Here is a 22,810-nt window from a genome sequence, read left to right as displayed (position 1 = left end):
TTCAATGTACCTTTTTGATATTTGTACCTGCATATATATTAGTGTAATGTGTGTTTGTATTATATTATGGGTCTTTTACGTTTTTAACTGACTTTAAAAAAAGAAGGAGGTTATCTTTTTACTGGGCGATCCGATTTTTTTGATTCTTTTTTTATTTGAAAGCTGGTGCCTCCTAGTTCTGACAATTTGAAGGCGTTTAATTTATTTGAGAAAATAAGACACTTGACTTGCTTATGTACTAAGATATTTCACTTTCGTTTTTTTAGAACCTCTGTATTTGGTATTTTTATTACAATTTCGTAAATTTTTTTTTCAAACATTGAGTTCGACTATTTTTAAATTGTTGATATGTTTTTTTTTTGGATATGTAAAATGGAAACGGAAATGAAATATTAGTCACATGTTTGGAAATTTTAATTTGTCAATTAAATTTTACAATATGTATTGTGGTTGTAAATAAATTATTAGTAAATGTAATTTAAATTTAATAAAATATTGTCTTGTATCTTTCTGTGTATATAATTATATTTGGAATATTTGTTAAAATACATTATATTTTCATATGGGATTTTGATTTAAACATCGAGTGATGAGAGAGATGCGAGCAATCGAAAAATGTCATGTTTCAGTTCTAAAAAGTCCTAAAAACTAATTGTTCTTCTTCTATTTTTGTGTCGAAATCTTGACACGGTTTACAGAATACTTATGAAGTTTCAACAGTATAGTTTTTATCGTTACGGAGCAAAGTGACTGTGACATGCGGACGGACAAACAGACACATTACGAATCAAAACGAAACACTTACGGTTTCGTTTTTGCTATTTGGCTCGGGAACCCTATATAGAAGAGGTGTAGATCATTTTAAGATCTATAATTTGTGTCCGCATATTAGAAGAAATAAATCGAAAAGCTTTAAATTTTCACCTCTGACCCTTAAATAACTTTTGAAAAACTTATGGAATCGTGGAATATAATTTGATGGGACTAGAAGAGGGTGGGTGCATGACATTTGAATTGATTGAATATTTCATAAATTTAAACAACTTACTTGTCATATTGTTTATCTTAAAAATTAGCCAGTCTCCTTAGAATTTTGTACGTTATCTTAAAATAACTGTAAGATTCTGGTTAATCCCATATGTCTGTAACGAATCTTAAAACCAATTATTATTAATAAAGGTTTGTTATCAAACTACGATTGTACTTTGTATCATAAGGAAAATGCATTATTTATTATGTTTTTATATGTTCTCCCCGTAATTCGTTGGGACTCAGAAGTGGGGCTTTCCAAAGTAAAGATTTTTCGCACACACAAAGGGGCTTTATAGTAAATTAATTTATAAATGGTTAACAAGCAAAGACGGCTGAACGGGATGCATAAAAAACGGCCACAGAGTTTGCTAGCAACCAAGTTCTTTTATATGTAGATAAAATTTCAAAAATGTATGAAAATAGAGGTTTCATTGAAAACAATCTGTCACGCCCACGGTTACACTCGCGTCCGCGCCTAACAAGATTTTATTTACTTCTTGAATAATTTTTTTTTATTTCAAAATTTTTATATCTATGCAAAATTTGGATACAAACTGTTCCTATTTGAAAAAAAAAGTTTTTCGCAAGTTTTATTCGTAGGTCAGACATTAAAAATGAAATTAGCAGACGTGGTGCCCCTACCTATTTTAAAAGCGTAGGAAATTCCATGCTTGTATAATCCGGTTTTATATGGACAATATTAATTTGTGTTCTGGCACAAATTCCGCGTCAAATCATAACAAAACAGAGAATATATCCAGGGTCTTTACATTAAAATTATATATCCTTTGCACTTATTTATATGAATGCTCATCAATAAAGTTTTAGTTAGTTGCAACTTCATAGGTATATTCGATAGGTATTTTGTGTGAGAAATTATTTAGATAATAATGCTATCATCGCGATGAACCGGTCTCGGACCTCAGACCTTCCAATATCATTATTCAGTATTCAGTGTCGTTTTATACTCCGTCCACTTCGCACGCATTTACCAAATAATGTACGCAAACAAATAAATTTATGGAAATTGATCATAAATAAAACTAATGTTTTGATGGTGTCCGCGACTTCCTAGTTATCTTCGGTTTAATAACCTTGCGTCAGAGGGTTTTTATTCTACGAAACATTAACAATTTTAATTTTCCTTGTTCACAAACAAGTGTCACGATGAGATTACTTCTAGTGATATTTTTAGGTAAGCTCCTTTAACCGTTTTGCTTATGTTATGTCCATTAACATGTTTTTAAGGTATTCATTATGGGTATCAAAATTCAAAATAACGTGTTTAAACAGACCTTCAATTTTATATTGTGATTAATATAAAATAAGATGCATGTAAGACATATAAAATCTCGTAATGTGAAGTCCAAACAGGGCCACGTCTGTGGCATCTGAAAATATAATATTTTATTTATTTACTACAAAACACTAAGTAGTTTACCCAGAAGATCCTGTTCAGATTAATATAAAACAAATACCATATTGTTCAATTAATATTTAATCAATAATATAAGTAAACATACGTATGTAAACGGGTCTTTTTGTTTATAGAATAAATAAATATAAAAGAACGCTAAACTTAGTTTATTGATAATTGACGAGTCGTGGGAATCCCAAACACGAATGACGAAAAACGAATGCTATGATTTACGAACGAAATGTTATCTACTTTACGCTGGAACCTTGGATGCCTTTGGATTATTATAAAACTGCAATTTGATATGCATATGAATTTTGAAATAGTTATTTTTATTGGCCAATTATCCAAAAATAGTCTGCATTAATAAATAGCACTTAGTGTTTAATGTTTAGATTACTAGATTACGATAACACGGTGACATCAGTTTTATGGGTTTTTCAAGTTTAGCTACAAACCTAAATAGGATAATTAATATTAAATTACGCCTAATGCGTTACCTCATACTCCTCTAATGTCCTGGTTACGTTGAAGTTACATTGATTCAGCTTTTGCGAGGATGACAATGCAAGATTAAAAAGATAGCTCGACAGACGATGTACCCATTTACTATTTAAATAAATATAATTTTATGCAAATGAGATGAAGGCAGCCTAATTTATAATTTGGAAGCTGCTAAATTCACAACCGTCTATCCTATAAAAACATCTGTTATATTTTCTTGTTATATTCATAGATTTAAAATTCGACGGTTTGCTACGGTTTAACAAAAAGGTGCGGGTTCGACCCCGACTCGTAATCAATATTTTCTATTCTTCAAAATTTCTCATCAGATTTTAAATTCATTATATGGTTGAAATGTCTATTAACAATATTAACATTTTTAAAAACAAAAGAGTAAAACATTTGGAATTAACTAACTCTTTGGTTATTTTTAACGTCAAAGTTAATAATATGAAGGCGATGATGATTATAAATTAAAATTAATGCCCCTGAAGTTTATGAACAGGCTTATAATTTCGAGCGACTAACGGTATGTAAATTCCCGTATCGCATTGTAATGAGGGGTATGGAAAATCTGTACCTGTTGAACTGATCTGATTCTCAACGAACAACTACGGTATCATAGTTCTGGGTAATGTTACCCTGAGAGATTTTCTTGACAGCTCGGTTCTACGCTTACGCGATCCACGGACGTAATAATAATTAAATATAACAGATTGTATTAGTAAAGGAGACGATCAACTATGGAACGCCACGATTTTTAAATAATGATAAAACTAAAATTTGCCATTATATCCTCCGTAAAATTAAGTACTTAAGTTGAATAATTTCATATTTTTCCACAATATTGAAAAAATAAAAACAATTATATTAATTGTTGTACAAATGAAAAAAAAGCAATAAAAAAAATCAATATTTTCACAATTATGCTTGGTAATACGTATAATTTTGGACAAGCACTATAATACCTATTTTTTTAATCTTACGAATAAGTCTTCTTTCAATTATACTATATAGGTTGCCTTATTACCTAATTTATATTTTCCAATGCCTAGTGACTTATGGGTCTTTCCGACTTAAGCTTACAAGAATAGGTTTATGTAATTGAAAGATCGTGTGACCAATGCTGTATGAGTCTCGTGGCTTAAATGCGTTTATGTTTTCATAAGTGATGTCACAAATGAATAAATATCTAGTTAAACTTATTACGCTATATAATATAATATAAACCATGGATATGCAGATTACTAATAGTTCACTGCAGTATCTTTTAAATTGTTTGTTTATGACGTGTAATCTTATCAGGTCGACATGGATTTATATTTTGTGTTAGGTAATATGTAATTTGTAATTTTAATAATTCGATAGTAAGTAGATAAATTAAAAAGGATGCCTCTGATACGATCATATCGTCGACTAAAGAAGTTATTCAAAGCATCATTTTAATATATACATGCATCAGTGCTGAATTTATTGCCTCTATAAATAGTATTTCTATGAATGGTATTACGGCAGAACTAATTATTGAATCATTTAATTAATGGACGTAGATTAATTGTTAAGTAACTTGAAGCTATTCCAATAATAACAGTTACATAAAATATATGGGATATCTTGTTAACGAACCCAATTTCAAAGAGCTATTATGCTAGGCTATGACAACGATAGCTTGATAAGATTGATAAGTGCCAAATAGATGCTTTGCCAGCCTTAAGGATCTTGTAGGTTACTTCCTTGAATGCTCCCATAAGGTAGATATCTGAGATAACTCTATCTAATAAACGTTCACACATTTTGTATATGAAAACGAATATATCGATGAATACACGTGTAAATTAGATGAGTTATATGATCGGCATAGTTACTGAGTTAAGAATACTAAACAGTAATAAATAAATTAATACCAAACAGAGACTTCTATTATGCCATGAATTAGATCTACGACTATAGATCTATGTCTGCGAATATTATGAATGCGAAAGAAGAGTGAAAGGAGTGATACAGTTTTTATTTCGGAAATTCCACAGGAGCGGGAATTTAGGGGAGAAAACCCTGGACTGTGTTGTTTTTCCTTTGACTACACGGGAAAAGCCGCGGGCAGAAATCTAGTATAAAGTATCAACTTTATAATTAAGTATCTAAATGTGGTAGTCGAGCACGCTTCGGCACGAATTGGGTCAGTTCGCACCGGGGAAGTACCACACCCCCACAGAAGACCGGCGTGAAATAGCATTCTGCTGTGTTTCGTTGGGTGAGTGGGGGAGCCGGAGGCCCATATCCTTCTCCTTACCCTTCCCAGTCCTTTCCTTTATTCCTATCGCCAATCCTTTCTTATTCCCTTCCCAAAAAGTCGGCAATCCATTTGTAGAGGCGTAAGGTCTGCAATAGACCTTATGCCTCTCCAAATGTTCATGGGCGGTGGTAGCGCTTACCATCAGGCGTCCCACCAGCTCCATTGCCGACTGTAACATAAAAAAAAAAAAATGATTTTGAACATCTAAATTTTCTTTTTCAGTTCCGTGTGTATTATGCGGTACAAATTTTACAATTACTCAGGATCTGTTAGAGGAAGTATTCGGGAAGCCTCAAAGTCTCTTTGCACCAGCAGCAGCTCCGCCTTCGTCAGTATTGCTGCAAGACAGTGGTAACTCAACTATTGATCTCGGCGATCTTGATTCTATCGATATTTATACACCTTCTATTGCCGATTATGATAGATTTGACTGGACACTCACTAAGGTAAAAATAACGTTTAATAATGATATCAGAGTAAAGGTGTTTTTTGCTTGTACAAAAAAAAATCATAGTCAAGGAAAATTAACAATAATGTACATATTTAAATTCATGTCAAGTCTTGTTTCATTATATATAATACCTATATGGTTTTAAAGATCTAAGCCCTATGTACAGACTACTTTTTTTGTGACGATGTCAAAAAAATTTTCAAAGCTATGAATGCATGAGCTAAAAGCGAAACAATGCAAAGTAGTTGATAAATTTGATATTCTTATAAGCATATAACAATGAAGGTATAATATACAATTTATAGTACGTCATTGGCAAAGTAGCTACAAAGCTTCTTCCGCATTCTCTTTTGAGGTCACACGAAATAAGTACTCATCATAAATACAGATGTCATTTTGCGGTTTTAATGCGGATTTCGTATAACAAAAGAAGAGGTCATGCGTTTGAAAATTTTCTAAAGGATATTTAAGCTTAACCTTAGCAAATGTGAATTCTGTCCTAAAATTTTTAGGAATCATAAAATACTTATTTGATAAATAAAATTTGTGTTACGGTATCACTTCTATAATGTAGCTGTACTTTGTTATTAGATTTGTCAGTCAATTTTCAATCCAATTAGGTACTTTGTTATTAGGTTTTTTGTGTTTGTACTTTTGTTCTCCGAATTTTGACTTCTTTGGTATTAAATATAATAGACATAAAAAATCTTTTTATTTGCCAAAATATAAAATATTCAATATTAAAGTTATTCGACATATCCACGATGTAATCAAATTTAATATGAAACATAATTTATTGTTTCGAGGTAACTTGACTCGTTAATATTTTAAGAGAAATATTATCAATGAAATCTTTTGTTTTAGCGTGTAGCTGTGACATCCAATGAGAACTTTTTGATCTCACCCCTCGGTCTCAAACTTGCGCTAGCCATATTGACGGAGGCTGCATCTGGTCCCACTCAGGCTGAAATTGCGTCAGTGCTTGGTTTAGATCTGGATTATAAAACAGTGAGACAAAAGTTTGCCGCAATTCTCGACTCTTTGCAGGTAAGTTTTTCAATTATATTAATTATGATATTTGAAAATATATCGTTATATTTTAATATTATAAAGGAAGGCATAGCTAAATTACTGGTTCGAATGCTAAACATATTTTTATGAATGAAAAATAGGGAAAAAAAAGTATTGAGAGTAGATTAAATTTCGTGGATCAATCAGAACATTATAATATATACTTATTACAATTTGTTAACGATACGAAGGTAGATATATTCAATGAAAAATTTAGTTATCGTTCACAACGAATTTATTATACTAAAAACCTTTATTACGCTATAACTTTTAAATAATATTTTACGTTTAACAATCAAGAGTGAGTTACATGTTTTAATATTTAATTTTTTTGTTTTTTTTTTTATATTAAAGAATAGTTTATTAACAAAAAACTTAAACATCTTCAAATTGTTAAAATTGGACTATTACAAGTACCCGGAAGGCAACTTTCAAATTAAAAAAGAATTATTAAAATCGATTTAGACAATCGCAAGTTATTAACAAATACAGAAATGAAATTACAATCGAATTGAGAACCTCCAAACTTTTTTTGCAGTTGGTTGAAAATTACACATTACTTTATGCTTAATTATAACGAAGTCATAGATATAAATTTTAAAATAACCAAGTTTTGGATTTAGGTTAATGTGTTCAGAATACTATAATAAATATACAAATTGAATATGTACCTTTTATTATTATTAATAGTATTTTAATTGCAGTTACATTATGACATCACCGAGCTTAATTATTTCCCTATAAATGCATATAAGCATATATTATTAATTGTGCCATAACTACCAGTATTATCTAATACTAAGTTACTACGTTTGAATATCGACATTATCTAACGTCGACATTCAAACGTAGTTAACTTATCCTACTAAAGTTAGACTTAATTTTTAGTTTTTAACATTCAAAGGCAAAGAATGGAAAATTTTTTCTATTGCGAGGTGGAGTTCGAACCCGCGTCTTTTCGCCAAATTGTAAACGTAAAAGACGCGGATTCGAATTCCACGTCGTGATCAAATGCTTCCTATTCTTTAAATAATTCTCATATAGTAAAGAGTTTATTGACCGCCTCCTTGGTACAGTGGTCAACCCGTGAGCGTAAAACCGAGGGGTCCTGGGTTCGATTCCCGGTGGGGACGCACAAAAGAAAAAAAGTCTCGGTCTGGCAGGATAGAAGGCTGATACTTGTCCATAAAAAAATCGATCAGTGATGTATATCATCTGCCCCATACCACTTTTATTATCACTTTTATTAACTTTATATATCATCGTATTCAAAAGTTTTTTCAAAAGGTTAGTCTTGTTTATTTTTGCAGACCAAGTCTTCCCAGTACATCCTAGATTTAGGGAGCAGAATATATGTAGGTGCATCTGTACAGCCCAGGCAAAGGTTTTCAGCTATTGCCCAACAGTTCTATAAGACTGAAATAACTTCATTAGACTTCAGCCAACCGATATTAGCTGCGCATAAGATAAACGAATGGGTGAACACTACCACACAAGGAAGAATTCCCAATTTGGTTACTGCAGGTTCGTTTACAGCTTTAATTTTTATATTCTTTATTCTTCTGGAAGGGTACCTACTCATACTACTAAACCTGCACATTTTTTTAACTAGTCATAAAACATCGAACACTACTTTACTAATTAAGATTTATTCCTGATCTGTAAATGAGGATAAAAACTCTCTCTCTCTGGTCCATTAAAAGATTCTGCGATTTAACTTTCGACGCGATGCAATTTTTTATTCATTAACTAATTAATTATTAAAGTCTATAAATAACACTTTAGTACCACATTGTGTTAATTCATTTTTCTTACAGCTGTGGTTAAAATAAAAATGTAGTGTGATGGTTTTTTTAATAAATATGTAAAAAGCCGATGTAATAAGAAAAATTTAGGTTAATTGAAAAATAGCTAATTTGCAAGTGTCAATTTTATTAAGTGCTCTATTATTGCATTAGGTATTTAGGTGCATTTATAGTTCAAAAAACCATTCACTTAACATTCCGTATCTTTTGTTATATCTGTATAAAATCAGTTGTTGTTTTGCTTTTTAGATGACGTACAAGGCGTGGTAGCCCTCGTTTTGAACACGTTATTTTTCAAGGGTACCTGGTGGCACCAATTCACCCCCAATGAGACACATTTGGATAATTTCTATGTGAACGCAGTAGCTAAGAAACCCGTTGAGTTCATGCATGTCAAAAATAAGTTCTATTATACAGATTCTGTGAAGTACAATGCGAAGATTTTGAGAATGCCTTATCTGGTAAGTACCTTGTTTTATAGTAGAAATAACTCCTTCCAATATGCATTATCTTAGTCTTTTGTTAAATTTATTTTTTGCACATTGCATGATATTATTCAATAATAAGATCCCATGTGTATTATACTTCATGTATTTTAAAAATAGCTGTTAACATTTTGGTATTAAGTTTATGTTGTGGGTCTTGTACCTGTATAGGTACAAGGATAGATAGAAATCGGAGCTGGTACGCGGGTCCAATATACTCCGAAATACTTAGTATCTATTCACTAATTTACATTCAATTGTGTTCTAGGGTCACAAATTCGCCATGTACGTGATAGTACCCAACTCATTGACAGGGCTGCCAATAATATTCAACGATATCAGTGGACTGAGGGCGGAACTCTCTCATCTGAAAGAGCATCTAGTTGATGTCAGTTTGCCCAAGTTCCATTTTGAGTACACGTCAGTATTGGATGGAGTACTTAAAGAGGTGGGTTTGTTTAAGGTTGCTGGAAGCTATCGCTATGCAAATTTATTATGCAATATCTTAATCTTAACCTTATCTTATCTTATCTTAACATATAAAAATCCAGTGTCATGATGTATGTTCCCAATGAACTCTTCACCAAATGAACCGATTTTGATGAAATTTGGCATTTTACGTGTAATTTCGTTCAACTTAAGATATAGGATAGTTTTTGTTTCGATCAATTATCCCAATAATTTATAATCTTAATATTTTTAATTATTACTCGGCCAAAGCATCGCGTGGCCGGGTACAACGGCAATGCTGGTATTGAAAATAAACTGTTGAGTAATTCTAAAAAGCATATAAATTGAACTTAACGATTGATTCGATATGCGATACCTGTCGTTTCTGAGCATAGACTTAGTACCATATATCTATGCTATAATATTGTGACGTGGTAATGTGAAGATTACACCAAATTTTATTTGTTACTAGCTGTCCGCCCCCTTTTTTTCTTTCATAAAATTCTTCCTTGTGCTTTCACAACGTTAAAAGAATAGTCGAATTGGTCGAGCCGTTTTCGAGTTTAACGCTCAGGCGATTCTTTTTTTTTATGTCATAGCGCGCAACTGAGCTGGTGGTTCGCCTGATGGTTAACGATCACCATTGCCCATGAACATTCGCAGAGGCTCAGACCTCTGCGAATGCAATGCCCGCTTTTAAGGGATAACGGATAAGGAAAGGATTGATGACTGGACAGAAGGAATGGACTGGGAAGGGCTAGGAGAAGGAAATAGACCACCGGCTCCCCCACTCACCGTACGAAACACAATAGAAAGCTATTATTTCACGCCGATTTTCTGTGGGCGTGTGGTATTTCCCCGGTGCGAGCTGGCCCGTTTGATTCGTTTTATAGATATAGCTTGACTGTCAATGCTTTGGATTCTCTTTCTTTTGGAGCCAACAAAGACATGCCTCGCCCTGACAGGGCATCTGGTTCACTGTTTTTATATTAGATAATATGTGCGATCAAAATTAGAAATAAAAAGTGCTGTCATATGAATATTTTGAAGGTTGAGGTGTGAATAATTATTTCGTACTTTTAGATAGAATTGTTGGAATATAAACGTCATATATTGACTCTTATTAGAATTAATTATGAATTCACTGGATTATGCATTGCAAATTCGTGCAGTAAACAATAGATCACGTCTTTTCCTTTAGGTACTTTGTTTACGTAAAATCAATTATTCACGCCAATTTTCCTTCTTGACCTCCTTGAATATTGCGCTTTGTATCATATCTGGGGTATTCCCAATATACTTTGTAGTATAAGTTCAGCTGTAAGCTGTAATTAATTTGCGTGCTTTATCAAACAATTTTTAATTCGCATAATAAAAAGTAAAATATAGAATATTGTTTTAATACCTTGTGGTCATTTTAGAGTTCTTTATATTCGTATTCGGATTTATTAAAATATGTCTTTATTCAAACTACATAGAAAATCTAATTTATATCTTTAGAGTATTCAAAGAAAATGATAAGTCAGCTGTGAATTTGATTATTTATTTATCTCTACATGATTTATAATGCTTGTTTTTTGAACTCGTTAAATCAATGACCAAGTTGAATTGGTAAATGACGTTTTGAACATTTGATGATTTTTAAACATGAAATTTATTTTCTAGCTTGGAATCAGACAGGCATTCGAAGACACAGCATCTTTCCCAGGAATAGCAAGAGGGCAGACTCTTAAACAGAGAATGAAAATATCTAAGGTCCTACAACGGTCTGGTATTGAAGTCAACGAGTTAGGAAGTGTGGCTTATTCAGCTACCGGTAAGTATGATCTATTTGTCCTTCATTTTATTTATAAAATAAGATCGATAGAAAAAATATTCATTGTTAAAAAAGATATAGAGTTTTGCATGTTTATTTTTATGCATTTAATAAATTATTTTAAATAACCTCCTCAAACAGAGGTGTATAATAAGTTTGACATCGTCGTGTCTAAAAATTTGTCTGTATGTGACATCGTAGCTCGCTATCTATATTCATTGGGACAGCCAGTTTTTTTGCGGTGGTTCTTAGTCATGTTTGATAAAAATCACAAATCACAAAATGTAGCGTTAAATATTTTTTGACAAGTTCCCCAATTTGGATCTAAATTAAAAGTACTTGACTAGCAAATTACTATACACTTACAAGTAAAATTTCACACTCTCGATGGCTGACAACACAATATAGGGTTAGGGGCTTATTAAAATTAAAGTTCACTTAATTTATATGATCTGCAAATTATTTTTTGGATTAAAAAAAAATTGATCTATCTATCATCTACCAACTATCTATCATCATCAGTACTATCATCTACGAGTACAGTAACGAGAAAACATCAAAGTGACATAAGAATATATATACAAAAAAAAAATCAATTCAATAACTAAATAAACAAACAATTCAGTAACTAACATTATTTACATTACAATTCATTTCAGAAATATCACTCGTGAATAAATTCGGCGAAGGGGACGAGCCGACAGCAGAAGTGTTTGCTAACAAGCCGTTTATGTTCTTTATCCAAGACGAGCCAACAACACAGCTGCTGTTCACTGGAAGAGTATCAGATCCCACTCTCGTTGATGGCGCTTTAAAAAAAAACTAGGGAATAAATATTAGTGAAAGTGTTTGGGACTTTTATTTACTCCTATGATTGTATCACGGAAGCATGGTTGTCACAACTTTTCGAACTTTCAACTGGAATCGTTATAAGTATAGTGATATGTTATTTGTGGTTGAAGTTTTTTTCAAAGACTTAAATTTGAGCCAGTAGCGATGAAATTAAAGAAAGATTTTCGGTTTAATAATTTTAATATTTGAGGAGGGTGGGCGTCATTAATATTAATAAAAAAATGTGTACTTTAACCCTAATTTCCTACTCTCTTCATAACCCTTTACTATATATTGCGATATTTAATAAATAAATCTAAAATGTCAAAACTCAGCGATGTTTTTATTTTTTACCTAGTTAGTCTTTAATATATATATATTTTTAATATATATCGCATTCATTTGCTGGAATTTTTGTTTTAATCTTATTAACCTGTAAATCTGTTGGATAACTAGCAAACGAATAAGTAATGAAACAGTTAAAAACACATATTATATGACAATGGTAGCATTATACTTTTATAGACGACTCTGGCGTTAATTTTGGCTTGAAATGTTTATGAAAATGTTTAAATTTGAAGAGGAGGGGAGCGAATATGTCTTCTGTGACCCCCTCTTCGGACCGCGCCTGACTGCAATGCTAAAAGGAGACAATGACCAGCTACAGGAATATTAAGCACTAGCGGTCCGGCCTGGTTTCGCCCGTGGTACATACATAGCCTCTTCTTCTTCTTCCTCGATAAATGGGCTATCTAACGCTGAAAGAATTTTTCAAATCGGACCAGTAGTTTCCAAGATTAGTGCGTACAATTCAGCTTTATAATATTAGTAAAGATTCCTAGCAGCTACAGAATTATGATTCTATTTTTTTTTTTTATATTATAAATGCGTAATTTGGAGGGACAGATGTTTGTTGCTCAGTCATGTGAAAACTACAATATGATATTGGTGATTAAACCAAGATTGAAGGTTGAGTCAGGCGGGGTCGAGCGGTTAGTATCTTATAACTTAAAACGACTTGGCGCCACTAAATAAATTCAATCTTAGTAGTCGCTTTTTATAAAGCTTTTAATGAGTCACATGTACTATTTCCCACTGCTGAGTGTTGACGTAATTTGAGTAATCATATCGAACCGGTTCATCTCTTGTCTGCGTTCGTACCATTCCTTTCATTCGTTCACACGTTCAAGGCCTTTATTTGTTTACAATCATTCATCATTTTTAACTTCATAGTGGTGCAAAATGCACGTCGTTTAATATTCTAATTTATATTAAATTGAATTGTGATATTTTCTATAATAAGCATTTTTGCACCATGGGCTTTGTGTTTTTTATCGGTGAGTATAAGACGTTTGTGCATTGTAGGCTGTAGGAATTTAAATTTTAACCTTGCGTTATGTACGTATTTGTGTAAATAATTATTCGAAGACGCTAGACAGGTTTTCGGCACATTTTTTATAGGCAAGAAAACTAGATTTGCCAACTTTGAATATTTTATAATAAACCACTAAAAATAAAATTTACGGCCTTCTGATATTGTACTTGTACTCGTTTGTTGTAATTAAATCTAACGAGTGTTATTTACGTGTTTATGATTTAATGATCAACATAAACATTTCAGACCTAGCTAGTTATGTTATAGAGCTACTCGCAATTTTGTACCTTCGATCATTTTTCTTTTGAATGTTTGTCATACGGAATTACAACCTATTATTCATATATCGTATATTATCAAATTCGGTACAGCTATAATATAGTAAAATAAACTTATGTCCTTCATTAAATTTTGTAACGTTCGATCAGTTAAGTATAAATATACATTAATAAAACACATTTAAGTATTCACTTTTTAATGTTTTTTTATGAATTGTTATTCGTTATGCTGAAACCCACTTATAATTTGTTAAATCTCTACTAATGTTACTATAAATGCGATAGTAACTCTGTCTTCCTGTCTCTTCTTTGCGTCTAAAGCACTAAACCGATTTAGATGAAATTTGGAACAAAGATAGTTTGAAGCCCAAGGAAGGCATAGGATAGTTAATATCCCGGACATCCTAAAACCTTGAGACTGAGTACCTACCTCTGTCTCAAGCAGTTAGATAGTAGGTAATCTATCTTAATAGTTTGGTTTTTCTTTCGTGCCAAATTATAGTTAATGTCGATAATAGGTACACTATGAGATTACTCCAAAATAATCGTCTAAGAAGTGAAATGATAAAACACGCTTATTTGTAGGTGTTTACATAGCTGGTCTGCAGATATAAGTATGATATTATTTTTTTTAGTATGTCACTTAAGTATGACACATGTCGAGACTTATAATTGGCTGTATGAATTTCTTATTTGGGTTTTTTGCGCTTGGGTTTCGAAAAATAAAGAAAAAAAATATCCGTGATAATAAACGATACTAAATATACATTATAAATTTGTAAAATTTTCTTCTTATAATTATTTAACTGTTTTCCCTTATTTAAATAATTTCATTACGATGAAAGTCTGAAAAGAATATAGTCATTATTATCAAGTCAATACTTGGGTATCAAATCTATTTTTCAAGACCATTATTATGGGATACATAATAATGGATACGATACTATGAATACTGGATAGTCATGATGTGGTTGAATGCACTTTTATTACTGCAACTAACATTTATTTATACCCATTATTTAAAAGACTATTCTTGTTACTATACATATTACATGATATTTTTCTTGATAATAATAATTCATTGGAACTGGTTTAACCAGGAAAACACCTTGACGTAAGACGAAGCGGATCAGGGATGGCCGATCATCACCAATCATATTTTTATTCAAACTTTACGATTTTAATAGGGTAATGATTACTAGAATGTAGGTGTTGGTCAATAATATCGTATACAAAATTTTCTTTGTAAATTCAACCACGATTAGCAGAGCTACGTAATATTTATTTGACAAAAATAAGACAGCTTTGCTAGATAATTGAACGCTTTTGGATATATGTGGGTATATGGAATTCAGCATATAAACTGAGCATTTCTCTGGGGTCTGGTTTTTTCAATTAAGTAGGCAATGCGATCGTATAATATACATTACCTTTTTAAAATTTCAGCCTTATTCCTCTTACAAATTAGTAAATTTGATTGCCTAAATGGAGGATCGACAGATTTCTCTCGTCTCAATTTCTTCGATATCGATCTTCTGCGGTATACAGCAGAAGACAAGCCTGGCAATGTCATGGTATCTCCGGCTAGTATAAAGTCGGTGTTAGCGATGGTGTTAGAAGGAGCACAGGGCAGCACGGAGGATGAAATAAGAAGTGCATTAAGGCTATCTTCACATAAGGATGAATTCAGGGAACATCTCAATTCATATCTCTCTTTGTTACGAGTAAGTGTTTTTATATTTTACAAATTTCCTTATGTTTTTGCGTTATATTAATTGCTTAAATGGTTTTGAAACGCATAAATACCTATTTAATTAGTATTTCAACGCAATAACAGTGATATTTTATATAACAAGAATTTAAAATGTTATTCAATTCAATTTTCAATTCAATTCAATTCAATTTATTTCATACATACATACATAAATTTTTGACATTTTTAAAATTACAATTTATAGCAATTACAATTTAGTTTATATAAACTAATTATTATTATTAAAGTAATTTGTATTATAAGCATACATAATGCGCTGGGTTTATAGTTGTTGATTAGAACACTATTTAATGTCTTAAGAAATAATGCATAACTAAATTTTCACTACATAGTATTAAATAAAATCGCTTTCTCTGTCCTTATGTCCTTATGTATGCTTAAATCTTGAAAACTACGCTACGGATTTTGATGGTTTTTTTTTTAATAGATAAGAGTGTTTCAAGAGGCAGGTTTTAATGCACAATATCTCTTAAACTACTCCGAATTTAACGCGTTAGAAGCCGGAGACAAAAGTTATTATATATAATACTAGCTGTGCCCGCGACTTCGTCCGCGTGGAGTAGTTATTTTGGGCATAATATTTATTTTTTGTTTTGAACATCGTGCGGCGCGGGTGATTTTTGTCGGTGTTATTTTAAAATTGTAATATCTTTTAAGGTGTTCATTGAAATTAAATGACGTCAAAGACAATATTGTTCACAATTAAATACTCTTAATCAATAACATATTTATTTGGATAAAGATTAATATTATTACGTTGTTACAACTCTTACAAATAATGCATTAAATTCGACCATATTTGATTACCCTAAAAATGGTTCTAATAAGGTAACCTTAAAAGATAGACATATAATGTCGCGGACTTATTTTTAGATCATTTTAAGAGGAATAATTCTTTCATACATATATTTTTCGTATCTTGAACCGTTTTCGCAGCGCACGCAATAGAAGCCCTGAAGAATGAATAATTTTTCCCGTTTTGTCCACATTTTTCGTTATTTTTTCGCCCCTAATAGTTGCAGCGTGATGTTATATAGCCTATAGCCTTCCTCGATAAACGTACTATTCAACTCAAAAAGAATTATTCAAATCGGACCAGTAGTTCCGGAGATTAGCGCGTTCAAACAAACAAACAAACAATCAAACAATCAAACAAACAAACTCTTCAGTTTTATAATATTAGTATAGATAATACTATCAATGTATCGTTATGGACTTAAATAGGACACGTTCGCAATAATTATGCGTTTATGAGGCATTAAGTATGTCATGAGATTATAAATATATTTTGTTTACGAGAAGTGATTAAGAACTTTACAATATAGAATATATAAACAATAATAATGGAATGCATTTTTTCATCTTATCCTTTGACATGACCTTTATTCTTATGTTGGTATCTACAGAATTATTAAAGTAATAATATGGACGGACAAGAATTCTTGAAATCCGTCCGCCGTCTATTATTAGTATACTTATATTTTTCACTTATCCATCAATAAATTATCATCGAACTTGATATCAGATTGACTTAATACAGTCAAAGGATAAATCTACATAAAAATACATTATTATTACACAGCCAACATTAACTCGTTGCGAAATATATTTATTTTTAATCTGCATTTTATTCGTAGATGCCGAATCATTATAATTAAAATAGATCTATAAATCCATAGAGATATTTATGTTATTAAAAGCAGTGGTGGCTCAGTGGTGAGGCTCGGACTAAAAATCGATAATTCAGGGTTCGAGATCAGGCGATGATGCAGGAAATAAATTGATATTTCAATTTATCTGCGCATGTGGATAACACCACCACTGCTCATACGGTGAAGGAAAACATCGTGAGGAAACCGACATGTCCAGGAATCAAAAGTTCGACGACATGTGACATCTGCCAACCCGCACTTGGCCAGCGTGGTGGATTATGGCCTAAACCCTCATAGGAGGCCTGTGTCCCAGCAGTGGGAACATATATGTACATGGTTGGCTTAGTGGATTAGTTCCAGCGAGCGACTCGATGAAACCGAGTTCGAGTCCGCTCGAGTCTAGTCTATATACATTGTATTTTTTTTCGGCCTGCGGACGACAGCCTCGGGGCGTCTTGTCGTCCGACCAGCAGCAGGCCTCGAGGCGGCGGCGTCGTGCTTCGCGCGCGCCTCATACTGGAGTCCTGCGGCCGAGGTGAAGGCCGCAGTGGATGAAGGGGCCCGCCTGACCATCTGGCGGGCCAATACCCGTCGGGGGTAGCGACGAATGGTTCGGCGATACCGCTCCCTCCGACACCAGGGTACATGAGGAGCACGGGTTGGTTTTTAGTCAGTACGAGTCTAACAGTCCCTTCGCCTTTCCCCCAGGGCGGAGGGTCTCCATGAGGATTTTCCAACCCGATACCAAAAAAAAAAAAAGTGGGAACATATATGGGCTGATTATGTTTTTTCTAGAGACTCCTTGGATTTTTTTGAATTTAAAATGATATTTTCATAATATCATATTTTTCAGGTAAACAGTCCAGGTGTAATGATAAACAACGCGAACGCGGCATTTGTATCAAACAAGCTGAAACTAAGGAAGGATTTTGAGGTTATGCTACAAAAGGTGTACTTGGCCAGTGTTCGATATGTGGACTATGGTTATCCATATAATGTATCAGAAATAATCAATCATTGGGTGAATGAAAACACAAAGGGGTTAATCCCTGGAATCGTAGATCCTGGTAAGACTTGACGATAGTAGAAAAAATTTAAATTACCTTCTTGTGGCAATAATATAGCGTATGATTCTAAATAAGAATCTAGGATTTTGTCCAATAAAGTTAACTTAAATTTTGTAGATATTTAGATTTATTTTCCAAAATAGATTCCAGAATGGATTGGATTTCTTTTCTTAAATAATTATAATACAGAAAGACTACACGTGAATCGCTCTAAGCTTCAATACTCATTTGGAATGGTCTGATATTGTTCGTAATTATAGATTAGATATAATTTTCGATAAAGTGTTAAGTTGTTTAATTAAAATGAAAAATAAAATGTCTATATTGTCCCAATAATTCTACATACATTATTAAAACGTTCTAAGTAGACGCAATTCCTAGCAACAAAGATTTGCGATTTCATTTCAGTTTTTGTAAATGGAAATGTAAATTCACTTTAAAATATCCGTACGGAAATGCATGCGTAATTTGGTGCAATATTTCTGAACACACACGTCACTGTTTCTGGCTTTTCCAACGGAAACGCTTGACAAGGCATTTATATTAAAGGCCACTGACCGGTCTCTTCTTTGTTTATGTAAATGATTGTTAAATATCACAAAATAGGTACTTCGTAATGACGTACAAAGTAATTCTTGAAGTTGTGCATTGTAGCAATGGGGTTTCAGTTCTAAGAAATTGCATTGTAGGTGGCCTATAGCTTAAGCTTTCCGCACGCCTAGTACAGGAAAATACAGATAGACTTTTTGTTAAACATATTTATATTTATAACCAATGCTTTCAAAAACGAAAGTGGTGAGAACCTATTTCCTTTTCTTCATCCCTTCCTGTCCATTCCTTTATTCCCGTCAAGTTTTTCCTCATCCTTGGCCCTTTAAAAGCGTGCAACGCGTTTGCAGCGGCCCTACCTCCGCAAATATTCATGGGCGCTAGTAATTTTTTTACCATTAGGCGAACCACCATCCACCACTATTACACTCCACTATTACATAAAAAAATCATATCTTTCTTTTTATAAATAAATATTTTTAATATGCTTATTATTAGTATATTTTAGTCACTTAAATTATTTTCATCAACATTTATTACCATAATATGTTATTTACAGCCAATATCAGTCCAATGGCGGACATGATTCTCGCAAATGCTATTTACTTCAAGGGCACTTGGGCAAATGCCTTCAACCCTCGGTACACTCGCAGCGGTTGTTTCCACCACCAAGGCAAATGCAGGAATGTGGCGATGATGGAACTCCATTCTGAGCTGAATTACGCTTACGTTGATAATTTGAGAGCACATGCTGTAGAGCTGCCGTATGAGGTAAAATTGAGTTGGATCTACGCTTGAACATAAACATTTATTTTCGTAATTTTTATTAACTTTAAAGTTTTGCTACTGCAAAGATAAATCCAATGTAGATGTTATCACGGATCTGTAGATATGTATCTATAAAAAACTTGTTAAAAACTAATTAAAACAAAGAATTTACAAATGAGTGCATGTTTTATACTCGTTGTTTACATTTTAATTTCTAGTTCAAAAACATTTCAATACTTATAAATATACAATAGACAATACACATAGCCTAGGTACGGCGAAGGACGCATGTCCTAATCCTGCCTCAATTTCGAGCAAACCTTAGCCTCTTTTACCAAAAGAAACGAAATGGCATCGGATATAAAAAAAAGAGACTACCTTTCATATCAGTTCCTATTCGTTGCTTTATCTTTGTGTGTTTTTTTAGGGTGGACAATATTCAATGATCCTGTTAGTACCTCTAGACCGTGAGGGATGTGCGCAGTTAATCCGTGACTTACCTTATATGAGCTTACCGCAGATTAGTTTGCTTTTTGAACCAACAGATATCAGACTAATAATGCCAAAGTTTACAGTTGACTATAATGAAAATATGGTGGGACCATTAAGGAAGGTACATATTTTTACGATAATAAAACTTAATTTGGAGGTTGACCTGGATCTTTTCCATGAATAAAAGAAGATTATCCATGTATAAAAAAAGAAAACTCTTTAGTATCCTACTAATTGTGTCTAAATCAAAAAAGGTTATATAGATGGTTATAAGTTATAAACAACCTTGTAATTTACGAAACTCATATGTATTTGTGGACGTATTTCAGTCATAATAAGCCCTTATAAGATACCACTGTCCTAACTTCTGAGACTTCTTTTTCAGATGCGAATCGAATCTCTATTTTCGAGAAATGCAAATCTCTCAGGAATGTTCGAAGGTATATCCGCACAAGTAGAAAACATCGTTCATAAAGTGCACATGTCAGTAGATGAGAAAGGTACAGTAGCAGCGGCGTCATCCGTTGCCATGGTGATACCGCTTATAGGCGCTGAAGTTTTGTTACAAGTGGACAGACCTTTTGTATTCTATATACGGGATAATAAGAAGGGCCTGGTGCTATTTGAAGGCAAGATCGACGAACCGAATGTTGTTGAAGATGCTGGTGAGTATTGGTTATTGATTGGGTTATTTTGTGTCGAAGGGCCGTTGTATTTAATTTAAGGGTTTATAATAACAAAACATCCTGTATATAATTTGTTTTATTACTTACAAATATGAAATAAAACTACAAGTGGCCTATTACATATCCTAAGCTACTCAAGCGATTGTATAGGTACATAATTTCATGTTATATAATGTTAATTTTTTCCGATAAGCTGTTTTCAAGATTTGTTTTTGATTCAAAGATTGTTTTCCGTTGTCAGAACTCTGGCATATTAAGAAGTTTGAATGTTTGCAAACAAATGAAAATGGTATGTAAATTTTTTAAACAATATGGGAAAGCGAACTCGCTTTCATAGTCAAATTCCCACTGAAAAAAAAAACAGTATTATTCATTGTTTTGAGTCCAAGCAAAGCCTACTAATATAATAAATGCGAAAGTTTGTAAGGATGTGTGTGTGTTTGTTACTCTTTCACGCAGACTACTGAAACGATCGCAATGAAATTGGGTACGTAGATAGCTGGAAAACTGGAATAACATATAGGCAACTTTTTATCCCTATATTCCTACGGGATACGGACTTACACGGGTGAAACCGCGGGGCACAGCTAATTTAATATATTAATATATTAAATTTTGCTTGCGTTTAATCACAAATCATTTGTTTATATTTCAGAGCTACAGAAGTATTTGAAAAATTCTGGAATCAACCATGGCAGAAGATACTCTAATCCCTTCTTTTAGATATTATTCAGTTTATATTTATACACTTTGAAGATCAAAAAGGTTTTAATAAAGGAGTTTACCTAGTGCAATGTTTTTTGTTAATCCATACTAACACATAATATAGACAATTTTGAATATTGATACGTTTACGCATTGTTTAACTAGACGTACTTGTACCGTTAGTGGGGGAGCCGGAGGCATGTTTCCTTTTCCTCACCCTTCCTTAAAGCGGGCCGCGCTGCTTCTGAAGTGGAGATCTACAATTCTAAAAAAAGAGATTCTAAATCTCTCAGGAAAATTGAATTTAAAGAAGTTTGTATATTGAATAAATATGTAAGAGATACTTAGGCGCATATTTTATATTGATATTTTATTAATTCACCCACTTTCGTGTGAAAGCAAGGGACTTATAAATATATATATATATATATTCAAGCTCAGAGTAAACTGGATGTGCATAAGTAGGGAATGAGGTGAATCTCGATCGCCGTATTAACGGTGCGGACTAATTAGAACAGGTTGGTACTGTTGATCATTGGTTGGCATAAGGATACATAGATAACATATTTATAGCATATTACTACAAAATGAACTAAAACACGAATGATTAGTGTATTTATTTATAATGAGTGATTTATTTCAATGCTTCCACATACTAATATACAGAATAAAACAATGTGTACTATGTGTACATACATTCTTATGATCATTATAAATAATTCACGTTAATGTAACAACTGACAAAAATCTCACATTAAAAATAAATTGTTCTCCTTCCTTCCTTCTTCCGTTCCTCCCTTAGTCTTATCCCAAATCATATAAGATTTGGCGTACATTATGGTGGCATAAAAGAAAATAAGAGCCGTTAAATTATGATACAATTAACAAACTCACTTTTTTAGAAATGAGAACCTATTAGATCATAATTTACAACCTATTTTTGCGATTACGTCTTTAAAAAAAGCATTTAATATTGTCATAGGTAAGAGCATTACTAGATCATACTGAACCGTGACCGTCAGCCTCTGATTGAGTTTTGCGATGCGATTTATTGACTACCTGTTGCGTGTATTTTTAGATATACTAGTACGGCACAGGGAAATTAATATCCAACAAACATATCGATATCAGTATCGATGTGAAGAAGTTATTGTTTACGCAAAAAACAATACATACATTTTCCAGCAATTTTTCTTAGCAGATAGATTCTGATTGTGATGGTGCCTCCTTATATAGAATCTAGGGGTTATTTTTTATTCGCTCGTGCAGGAGACCCATATAGGTAGGTTATTTCATGAATCTTATGTAA

General features: G+C 32.6%; 1 protein-coding gene across 1 annotated transcript; it reads left to right on the top strand.

The window, feature by feature from the left end:
• The first annotated feature begins 1,972 nt into the window (after positions 1 to 1,972).
• On the top strand, positions 1,973 to 21,585 carry LOC119829152 (plasma protease C1 inhibitor-like). Its single transcript, XM_038351554.1, has 14 exons — positions 1,973 to 2,227; positions 5,469 to 5,692; positions 6,562 to 6,744; positions 8,079 to 8,292; positions 8,823 to 9,034; positions 9,327 to 9,506; positions 11,174 to 11,324; positions 11,984 to 12,142; positions 15,255 to 15,532; positions 18,088 to 18,301; positions 19,410 to 19,621; positions 20,046 to 20,231; positions 20,496 to 20,775; positions 21,452 to 21,585. Exons 1-14 carry the CDS (start codon positions 2,200 to 2,202, stop codon positions 21,517 to 21,519), a joined length of 2,589 nt encoding a protein of 862 aa, XP_038207482.1. The 5' UTR covers positions 1,973 to 2,199; the 3' UTR covers positions 21,520 to 21,585.
• The last annotated feature ends 1,225 nt before the right edge of the window (positions 21,586 to 22,810 follow it).

Source organism: Zerene cesonia, chromosome 9, assembly GCF_012273895.1.
Source record: "Zerene cesonia ecotype Mississippi chromosome 9, Zerene_cesonia_1.1, whole genome shotgun sequence".
Taxonomy (NCBI): Eukaryota; Metazoa; Arthropoda; class Insecta; order Lepidoptera; family Pieridae; genus Zerene; species Zerene cesonia.
The sequence above is the reverse complement of the archived record's forward strand: the minus strand, read 5'-3'. Positions and strand labels throughout refer to the sequence as shown.